Genomic DNA, 11,385 nt, shown 5'->3' on the forward strand with positions numbered 1-11,385 from the left:
GAGCATTGTTAAAAGTAATGGATGAACTGTTCATAAGGCCGTGCAGAATATGTCTTGAAATATATTTGTCAAGTTAAATTAAAACATTTCCTTAAGCTTAAAAACAGTTGAAAACTTAATGTGGCCATTCATATAACCAATGGAGTAGAACTACACTTGTTTAAAGAGTGAATCATGAAAGTGTTTGTACAATAAAGTAGATGGAAGATCAGCAAAGACCTTAATTGTTTTCTCATTCTTTGTAACTTAGGTACCTGTCCATAGTGAAGTGTTTCCAAGCTAAGATGAAAAGGACTATTAAAATGGGTTGCTGTTCTTGCATGACTCGAAAACCTCTAAAGCTGCTGAGTTTTGATGAGAAATTTCAAAGAAAATATGTCTTCGTTAATATCTTTATGTAGCTGTACTGAAGTATAACTCATTGATTGTACCCACATCCAATTAATTTTTTTCTCTTTTTCTTTTTTTTAGCAGTTTGTAAGTAGTAATTTCCAAGCTGAGAAAGAATCTAATCTGAATGATGAACTCTGTCAGTATATTATTTAAAACATGTGTTTTCTGATGAATATTCCACCAAAACACAGCATAGTTGTTATCTTTTGGTTACTTCGCAGTGTATGTGTACAGTGTAAAGCGATCCATGTGTGTACATGTGCACACATGTCTGTGTGAGTGATAGATATAAATAAATAATTACTATTTATGATACATGGCTTCCTTCCTCTGTTTTAAGTGGTAGTAATTCAGTAGTAAACTGTACTGGGGTGTTTATAGTACAGGTACGTATAGAATTTTTAAATGTACCTCGTCTCAGATCTTAACTAGTTGTCAATCTGTTGATGATCTTTGCCAAGCAGGCCAAATATAACTGTCCTGTATAAGCCCTGGTGATACTGTTTTGTCTGCCTTACGCTTAAAACTGCGAGCTTGGTCATAAACTTTGTCTTTGCGATACACTAACTCAGGTTTAGATCATGTCTGAAGCACAGTAAGGAACTTTGTGTGTGTGGTTTTTATCAGTTTAGCAAAGTGCTGCCAGAAATCCTGCTGCATCTTGCGAAGAGTTGTAAAGGGGATGAGACTAAAGAAACAGTCAAAGAATTACAGATGTGAAATACTTGAAGGGTGAAAAATCAAGCTTAGAAAAGGGTAGCCTGGCTCTTTGATCCAGTGAATCTGTATTAGGTTCACATCTATTGCACATGAGATGTTTTTCCGTGACACCTTTGCTTCATTCAGTGCAGAGCATGCAGCTTATGTTCTTGCTCCTGCACAGGAATCAAACAGAAGGCAATTTTCTGCACAGCTGAAGCCAGAAGAAAGTCTGTGTCTCAGCTTGATTCTGGTCTTGACAGGGCTTACGTAAGGTGCTGGGGTCTTGGGATGTTGATTCGCCTCTGTTCCTCCCCCTGTTCACATAAACCGACCCAGAAATGTACGTAAGCAGTAACTGGTGTCACACAACATGCAAGCAGATCCCCACACAGATGTAGTAATATGAAAAATATCAAAATGGAAAATATTCCACACTGCTATTAATAGACAGTCCTGTTCATGTAAGATGTAAATGTAGGAAAGGACTGTAAGTCTAAATAACTTTTTTTTTAAAAAAAAATGAAGTGCTTTTTACACTTACAACATAATTAGACATTACAGGATAATTACCTCAAGTTAAATATCCTCATGAAAATCAAGCAATATGTGCAGATACAGTGAATGCCCCATGGAAAAGAAAGAGTGGTGCGTTAGGCATCTTAAATTTTAGAATAAATTGGCAGATGTTCCTATTAAGCTGAAATCCTGATACAGCTGAGCGTTTACTTCTCGTGTGCATTTCTTATCTCGATCACGAAACAGATGGCAGCTAATCCATTGCAAGAGGGAGAGAAGGCAGTGCATCCCTCTTAAGCTTCCGGAGAAAGGTCTTGCACACTGAATGTTAGAAGACAGCATAACCAGCATAGATCACAAGTTGCCTGAGGTTTTTTGAGTGTTTTGCTTTTCTCATGGAAGAACAACTCGGAGCAAGGAGGATGTGGTGCTGTGTGTGCTGAAGGTTGAGCATGTTGTGGTGTTGGCTTTACTCTCTTCAGAGGACCAAACCTGCTACTGTTCTCTGTCACTGGTGCGATGCACAAGCTCTTTGTTTTGGGCTAGCTGTTGTGTTTGGTGAATCGATTTGGGTTTTTTTACCTGCTTTTTGTTTTAGGCTGTTTCTGATGAGACTCAGATCAGTCCTTTGACATCCCTGTGGTCTAGAGGAAGATGGGAAAGCATACCAGTAGCTCACCCTGCTGACGATTTTAGTTCATTGCCGATGGAGTGGGGAGAAGCAGCAGGTCTTGTATCCTTGACAAGCTCACATGGAGCACTAACCCCTTGAGTTTTAGATAAATGACACCTAATTTTGTAGACAAGCAACGTGAAGCCCACAGTGCATGTCTGGCCAAAAGCTGCACGGTGTCATCGGCTTGGCTAACAAGAGCAGGACTGTTATTTCCCTGAATGCAGGGAGTACAGGGGTAGGAATATTGTGTCAAGGGAAATTGTATTGAGGCAAATCCTAAGGACTGCAGCGTTGGCTGCCCTTCATCTCGCTGTGCTCCATATCAGCATATGCTTGGAGGTGGTGTGTTCATTTAGGACAAGCTTCATCCATTTTGGGTGAGAATGCAGCAAAAACGCCTGCTTGAAACTACAATAGGGAAACTTAACCAGCTTCCTCTCTCTGCCTCCAGTCCTCCCCCTCCATGGCCATATTTAGCAACCACTGGCAGCTAGGCAATGTAAATTGAAGGCTGTGGAATTATCAGCTTTGGAAAAAAAGAGGCAGAAAAACGGGCTGTCTATTAAAAGTGAGTTGTGGGGAGAATAATTTCTCCTGGTGCACAGGAAGGAGGAGTAAATGACCTAAGTGGTCACTCCCTTGCAAAACACAAATAACATCATTTAGCTTGACAGTCCGTCGATGCTTTGGAAGAAGGTGCAGTTGCGTTTTTAAGGATTGCTTCACACGCGCAACTTCTCCCTTGCAAGACTTGTGCTCTTGCTGCTGCAGCCAGCACCCGCTGTCACCAGCGCTGCAGAGCCTGCGTTCACCGGGTTTGCGTCGTTGTCTGTAGTGTGAAGGTGGCAAATGAAGCCCTGGGTGGTACAACGACCTGGGATGTCTCCTCACTCGTTTCAGCCTTGTCCAAGGGTGCGCCGTGTTTGCACCAGCCTTCCTGTTGCGCAGACCATCGGAACACTGGTGTCATGCCAGACCAGTGTTCCCAGCAAGGACCAGTTGGATATCGCTAGGACACACTGAGGGGAAAGAGCCAGGCAGACAGTGAGAAGCCTCCTTGTTTTCCTGTACCAGTCCTGCATTCCCAGAGACGTTCCTGGTTTTCTTGTCGCTGTTAATGGTCCGTTACCCTCTAGCTGTCCAGGGGCAGGAATCTGCAGTAAGTGGTAGACACTGGCAAATTGAGTTTTAATGAAAATTGTTAGGTTTGTTTGCACTAGCCCTTTAATACCTGATGTTTGGAGAACCCTAAAGGTGTGACCTTTTGGTAGACTGTTCAGTGTAGATGGTTACAGAGTATTTTTGAGCAAGCTTTTCCCTTACTCCTCTTATTTTACTACAGCCAATTGCTTCAGCAGACATGGACTTGAATCAACTGGAGGCTTTTCTCACCGCCCAAACCAAAAAACAAGGTGGCATTACTTCAGATCAGGCTGCAGTCATCGCAAAATTTTGGAAGAACCACCGAATCAAGATCCACGAGAGCCTGATCAATCAAAGCCGTTGGGATAATGTCTTGAAAGACATGAACTGGCGAGTGGATCTGAAGTCGCAGTCAAGACACGTTGATCAGATAAACACTCCTGTTGCAATAGTTGAAATGGAACTGGGGAAAAATGGGCAGGTAAGTTTTCTTTTGTAGGATAGATAAATCTGTTTTAGCTACGTGTGTGCCGAGAGATTTTACCTGTTGCTGAATTCAGTGCATCCAAATCAAGTCAGGGTATTTTTCATCCCAGGTGTTTAATGTACTTGAACTTGTGGTCCATCTTTGGCTACAAAGATAACATTCTGAGTGGTGAATGTAATATTTGCTTTTTTTATATCTTCATCTATGTGTTGACAGCTCTCTTTACATTAAGCTTGGAAAATCTGAGGACATAGAAATCAAACATAAAATCAGTCATGCTAGCAATTATATTAGAATTTTATTTGTATTCTATGCACTGTGAAGTCAGTCTTTTCAAATACTAAAATTAGGTAATAGCTGCAAAGTAGAAGCTGAAAAAGAGTAAAGTTCACAAATTATGATGTTCAAGCATCCCTTACATTTTAAGACAAACAAGAGGAGAGACTCCTCCTTATTTTACATAACCACCATAGAATCATAGAATCTTTTCCTCTTAGTCTTTGAAAGTTTCGCCTTCCAAAGTGCTGGCCCTCAGCCTTCCAATCCTGTATCTTTGCAAAGACCAGTACGATAATGTGTGTGGTTAGGTTTTTTCCTAGCCTCAAAAAAAGCGGAGTTTTCTGCTCAGGATCTTACGATTTGAAATAATTATATTCCATTAGTACCAAAAGGAAAAGTGGTGTGGTTTTTGGTTTTGTTTTGGTTTTTTTTTAAAAGGTTTACAGCGAGTACATTAGAATGAGTACATTAGTGAGCAAATGGGGAAAATACCTGTGTTCATTAAAAAAAATTAATCCTTAACTCAAGATGACTGTTGTGTTGCATAAGGGAATTATGTAGTTAGTGACTCTCTGAAATTGTTTTTCTTTCCCTTGTAATATATTGTTACAGTAACATCAATCACCAAGTACACTTAGATTTCTTCCACCCCTGTGCAGAGAGAAAAGGAGGCTGTGAATATGAAGGAAGGGTAGACATTTCTGAGATGCTGTAATTTCCCTTTTTCAAAGAGCCCTACCACAAAACTAAAATGAATTTGAGCAATGCAACTTCGTATTTCAAAGAGAAGTGACTGTCTGAATTATGCCTGATGGTGGTTCAGAAAATACATTTTTCTCATTTGGGGAGAACAGTGCAGTAGTGAGCTCTCAGCAAGTCTGACTTGATTCTAATAAGGGTATTAGGCTGGTGCTTACAGAAATAATCGTGGAGTAATTGGAATTGTCACCACTTGAGTCAAAATTGGCATTTATTTTAAGACACTGTGATTTCACGTAGTCTTTACCTTTGGTTTCAGTGGGTTTTCTACTGCAAAGGTTTTGGCTGAGGCAGGCTGCAGCACGCCCGCATCACGGCCTGAGGCAGCGGAGTTGGAGGAACCCGGGGATCAAAACAGTAGCAAGTGAGTCGCCAGAACAGTTCATCCAGCCCTCAGCATCTTCCTAGGCCTGTTTGGGGACCTCTTAAAAAGATAGACCTCCTGGAAAAGTGGTCACAGAGACTTTACTGTTGGAGGTTGAATGAATTGTTCTTGCACACTGGATCCAGCCCACAGACTTAAAGCCATCACGTTTAATAGCCTTTATGTATGTATTTTTATTTTTTTTTAGCAAATTTGTATCAGTTCTAAATATCAACTTGTGTAGCACATCACGTATGTGTAGCACGTACACATATGTTGTTACCTTTCTGAAATTTAACAGAGACGTCTCTTCTAAAAGGTTGTCACAGATGTGATTTGGCAAATAGTGACTATCTCCCAGATTTGTAGAAGAAAGCTAACTGATGATTCAGGAGTAAATTATTTCAGAACTGACTGTTTTCATTTAGACACTTGAGAACAGGGGAGTATACAAATGCACTGATGTTTAATGAATTGACATTAATATTTCATATGTTTCAACAGAAGCAAAGAAATGTTCTGTAGAAAATGTACCTTTCCAGAATTTAAAAGTGCTCTGATGTGTATCTGGATTGCATTTAGATCTCTGCCCAGCGGAAGGCCGGGCACTTTGGTGGAGCGTCTGCTCTTTCTGCTTCAATAAGTAGCCTTGCTTTCTGCTTGCCATCTCTGAATTTTAATTGATCTATTCTTTTTTGACATAAAGACGGAATGTGTAAGACTTAATACAACTAGAAATGGGGAATTTGAAGTGACTGGTTCATAAATGCCAAATGTCAAATTTCCTCAGTGCTTTCTGATGGAAGAGAGATGTTTCTGGGTTAAAGAATCCATTGCAACTTGCAGGCATTAATTCTTATTATTCTTTCCTCTAAGTGTTCTTAAAAACACTAATTAAAAAAATTACTCTTGAAAACACTAATGGGAAACATTCAGAAATACTGGCGCTCCAAACTGTGGAAAGTTTGGGTTAGGTCATGTAGCTTGCAGTTTGATCTCTTCTTCTTCAGTAAAGATTTTACAGTAACATTTCAAGTTTCCTTTATGCTGGTGGCAGAGTCTTTATCCATTCTGGTTAAAGGCAGATGAGCAGGCTAGCCATGAGGTTCTCTGCTTTGAAAACCCGTTTTCTTTAACAATATGACTAAAAATAAAATCCTAAAGCAGTAGCACTTCAGCCTGCATTTGCCTGCATCTGTTTGTGATGATATTCAGTGCTCATCACTGCCAGTTCATTCTTTCCTTTTGGACAGTCGATCTTTTCTTTTGAACGATGGTTTTGTCCGTCTGTATCTCTGTACCTTGTTGGCTTTCTTTTAAAACATCTGTAGCTCCCTGCCTCCTTCTTCATGCCTTTTTTCATCTTGTTTTACCTCTCGGAGCATCACTGTAAAGTTCTTTTGGCATGAAATTTAAACTGGATGCGAATCTGCCAGGAGGGCTGGGAAGTGAGCTGGAGAGTCGCCTTTCTCGTGCCCTTCCTGTGCCACCGCATCAGCGCTGCTCCGTGTGGTGAATGGGCGCTGCCCCACAGGGTTACATTACCTGCAGATTTTAGGCCTGACCTCGTAATTTACAGAAGGGAAGTGCATTGTTTCTGCACTGTGGCTTGGCATCAAGATATATTTAACCTTGGTTTATGGACTGTGTTATTTTCCTTCTGAGATGTGCCTCTCTCTTGGAGCTGTGTTCTTGCCACTAGTATTCTGGGCTGATTTGCCAGTAAGATTTATTTTCTTGCAGTGTTACATATTTTGCAGTTTAATATCTGAGACTGATCAAATGTTATAGATTAAACTGAGTATATGCTCTTGGCTTTTATGCTTCAACTTGTTTACAGAGTGGGTGTTTTCACAGGCATTTCTTTTCCATGTTTCAGGTACCAATAATCAATCTAACAGAACTTTTACTGGCATTTTGTGAGATGTTAGGCGTGTTTTATGAGGAAAGAGTATTTTCTGCTCTAGTTTAACATGATATCTGGAATTCCACTGCAGGATTCTTCCCAGAAAGACCTGAAGAAATCACGTCAGGATTATGGATTAAGAGGATTTTTTTCCCAGAACATTGTTTATCTCTTCTCTTTCCTTTTTAAAAACATCTACCTGACACATGTTATAAAACATAGTTAATAATATAAAGTAGGTAAATACTACTATATAGGAAATAATAAAGGCCACAGTATAGGCGAAAAATCAGGATAATTTCTTTGAAATTTAAGGGCAAAGAGCAGCCTCTCAGTCTGCATAACTTTTCTGAAATCATTGGGCAGGTATATCTTCATATAAACCAACATCTTTCTTCAAAGAATGGACAAGCGTTAGTAATAGACTTTTGATAAATTGGAAATTAGTATTTGCTAGCTCTGGCTGTGTTTTGATTGCCATGCTAAACTCTCACCAGTGAGATAAGTACTTTTTGATGAAATGGTTCACTAGATGAAGTGATTCTTTGCCAGTGCAAGAATTTACCTGATACTGAAAAAGTAAGAACTGTCAGCTCACAGTTTATGGTAGGTTTATCACATCTGCTCTCTGCTAATGGCTGGTTCCAGACCCTAGTAGTTCAGAGAAAATTGTAATAATAGTAATTCAGGTAATAATTCTGATCGTTCAGGTGCAGAAGGAATTCATAATGAACGTAGACAGTTGTGTGCTATATGTAGGAGGTAGAATGCTACGTGGGCGTCCCTGCCCATGACAGGGAGGTTGGAGTAGATGATCTCTAAGGTCCGCTCCAGCCTAGGCCAGTCTAGGATTCTATGATTTTGAAGATCTGGAGCATGAAATTTTATCAACTTCTAATTTGTATGAGCATGAAGATTTAATTCTTTTAGCGTACTAGGGAGGAGTGAAGTAGGTCTCAAAATAAAATTTCTGACTTGTTAGTTGTGTGTAGTCTACACAAGTGTTGGCTGAAATTTTTATCAGCTGTGCTATAAATAAATGATAAGCTGAATTCATACACGTTGACAAATACTGAAATGGAACATGCTTTCATGGTATAATGAAAAGTCTTACAGTTTGGCTTCTGTAAATCTCATAACCTTACTAGGATTACAGACTGAATGCAGCTGAGGATCTGTTGGTGTTGTGCACATTTTGGTCAGCATGGGTCTCTTGGTTTCCCTAGACTGCAGTTACCTCCAGCAATAGCTTTCACAGCTGAAGAAAGGTCAGATCAAGCAAACGTCATGAGTAAACTCACACAATAGGGAGGAAGGGTTATTGCCTTTGCCTCTGTGTGACTCCAGGTCAGGCTGCTTCAGAGTTATTGCTGAAAATAACTTCTGATAGTGGACTTCCAGTCCTTTTTATGTAGGATCTATTCTGAAAGACAGACTGCCTTTTGTGGGATACTGGTATGGGCAAAGTGATGCTTACAGAGATAAAAAGCAGTTCTAGGCACCCAAACCAAAATAAGGGCAGCCTGGCCTGTGAAGGGGAAGGGAAAACAATCACCAGACAGTTTTTCCTTTCCAGCCTTAATCCGTGTTAATCTTTGTAGTTATTGAAAATATTATTCCAGTCAAAAATAGGCAAGTGCAGGCATTTAAAAGCTGAATCGATCAGCTTAACCACAACGGACTTGATACGTTTATGTGGTTAAAAACATAAAGCCTGGTAAGTAGAAGTTAGTGGAAAAAAATCACCTTTGTGGCCAAGCCGAATGTAATCACTTGAGCTTTTGTTCACCTTGGAAATTTATGAGCTGGAGGGAACAGTTACATAAGGCAGTACAGGGCAAAAGCAAATAAAAACCAAAGAGGGCAATGGGTCACTCAGCACAGAGAAAACTGAAACACAGTTGACTGACTTAACTTACTTATTTCCTTAATCCTCTGCATGGCACACTCTGTAGTCTTTTGCTTTGACACTTCAATTTTTGTCACCTTCTCCTGAAAACAAAGTGAAGTTTGGAGATTCATAGAATAAGAGTATTTTGATTTTTGCGGCTGTTGGGATTTTTAAGTGTGTATTACGGAGATAAGAGCGTTACATTGAGGGATTAATAACTGTCTGACTTGAATTATCAATTTTCCACTGTATATATCTGACAGTATTTTTTTTATGAGCACTCACCAGTTCATCCAGTACAAAGTAAGGATATTCTGCAATTCGTGGTACTGCCAGTTTCTGTCCTGGTTTATTTGTGCTGTGTATATACACATACGGATGTGCAGACACACCTATGTTCCTTGTCAACTGTTTTTACTCTGGAACTGGATTTGCTACAGCAGTTAAACGGAATAATTTAAGTGAGAACAGAATAATTTAAGTGAGGCAGTTAATGACCTGCTACACCGCCTAGACCCTCATAAGTCCATGGGGCTGGACAGGATTCACCTGAGAGCACTGAGGGAGCTACTCTCCACCGTCTCCAGCCGTCCTGGTTAACAGGGGAGCTCCCGGATGACTGTAGGCTTGCCGGTGTGATGCTCATCTACGGGAAGGGCCGGAAGGAGGATCTGGGGAGCTACAGGCCTGTCAGGGTAGAGGCCCTGCTCTGCATTTCCCCTGTCTGTCAGCCAGCCGGAGATTCAGCCTCGCTGCAGCGATACCAGGCTTTGACTGAGGCAAAACGTACTGCAGGGCTTGGAAAGGTGGAGCTTTAACGTATGAAGTGGAGATGTGGAGAAGGTGAGAAGATGATCTTTGGGCACGTGTAGAAGGTGAGATAAAACTGAAATAGAAAAGGTGTATTAAAAACTGCCAGCATTTTGCATTATACTGGTACCAAGCCTGAGGCAGGAGACAGAGGGGATCACACCTGGCCAATGTGATCAATGCCTGGCTTATTCCAAAGGAATTTGCGGTGCAAAGGTTGGGTCTGTTGGCTGCTGACACCTTTTGTAAAACCAGCCACAGGTAGTTTGGGTGTGAAGACGAATGCGTTCTGTTTCGTGAAATAATTTATCCAGGATAAATCCTGGAATAAATATATTTTATGAAATGCATTTACCCAGGGAGGTGTTCAGGGAAGGGAACATGATTGAAAGACTAAAAATTGTAATCTCCACTAGCTTCTTTTTAATAAAAGTGAAAACTTTTTCTTTATTCTAAAAAAAAAAAAATAAATTAACCAGTGGAATTTCTTTGGTGGAGAGTCTCTGTACAGCAAATTAAGGTGACTGGCCTCTTTGAGTCTTGGCTCTGGTGTTACTAGCCATCTGCATTCTTCAGAGGCCTTGCATGTCAATGTTAGCAGGTAATTTTTCTTAGAAAACTTAGGAATGAAAAAGAGTTGTTATGAACAGAAGTGCCCACTGCACTGACTGACAAAGCATCTTGTTTTTACAAGCCTAGTGGCCAAGTACATTTAAAACTGTTGTTTTGCCATTTTGCCAGCTTTCCCCCTCTTGACATTATGCCACGTTGCTGCTGAAAGTGCTTTGGAGATCCTCCTAAGTTTGTCATGGTCTCCCTTGAGATGCCCCAAATTAGTGTTCAGGGGTGTGAATAAGAGCAAGTTCTTACTTTATTTTAATTAGGAGATGTAGGAGATGGTGTCGCAAGATGCAGAATAAGAAAGGTTGTGCATAATTGGGGAGAAATGCACCCTTCTTTTTTGCTTAATCTTTGGATTCTCACATACTCTTCATAAAAGCTGCGCTCCAGCTTTGGCTGTGCAAGAACGGGTCGAACAAAAAACCCCACCCAACAGTACCCAGTGGCAGAGCAAGGTTACCGCAGAGTATACAGTTAAACGTGCCGTCTTTCTCTGTGTGTCTTAGTTTTCTGAGGGAAGAGTGAATGTCATTTCTTTTGGGCAGCTTGTGTGTTATCTGCGAGCAGCTTTGTTTTTTCACCTTTCTTCACAAATGGCATTCCCAAGCGATGGGCAGTGTTACTAACGCATTGGGCAGCAGAAGGCATGGACAACTTCTCCTTTCTTTCCTTCTTACCGTTCCGTTTACAGAATCTTTAACTGGAATGTGCTGGTACAGAACACTCTCTGGCAATCAGTAACTGAGTGGTAATGCTCCCTGTGCAGAAATGCAGCAAATCAACACGTGAAATACTTCGAGCACTAGCACTGTGTTTGTATAAAAGCAAACTCTTCATT

At 40.6% G+C, this 11,385-nt stretch overlaps 1 protein-coding gene across 1 annotated transcript; it reads left to right on the top strand.

Moving 5' to 3' along the window:
* Positions 1 to 3,598: 3,598 nt before the first annotated feature.
* On the top strand, positions 3,599 to 3,929 carry COMMD1 (copper metabolism (Murr1) domain containing 1; the record flags this gene model as incomplete). Its single annotated transcript, XM_009869176.1, has 1 exon — positions 3,599 to 3,929. A coding segment is annotated over one exon (331 nt), but the record flags the coding sequence as incomplete, so codon positions are not given.
* Positions 3,930 to 11,385: the final 7,456 nt, after the last annotated feature.

The sequence above is a fragment of the Apaloderma vittatum genome, unplaced genomic scaffold, assembly GCF_000703405.1.
Source record: "Apaloderma vittatum isolate BGI_N311 unplaced genomic scaffold, ASM70340v1 scaffold11275, whole genome shotgun sequence".
Taxonomy (NCBI): domain Eukaryota; kingdom Metazoa; phylum Chordata; class Aves; order Trogoniformes; family Trogonidae; genus Apaloderma; species Apaloderma vittatum.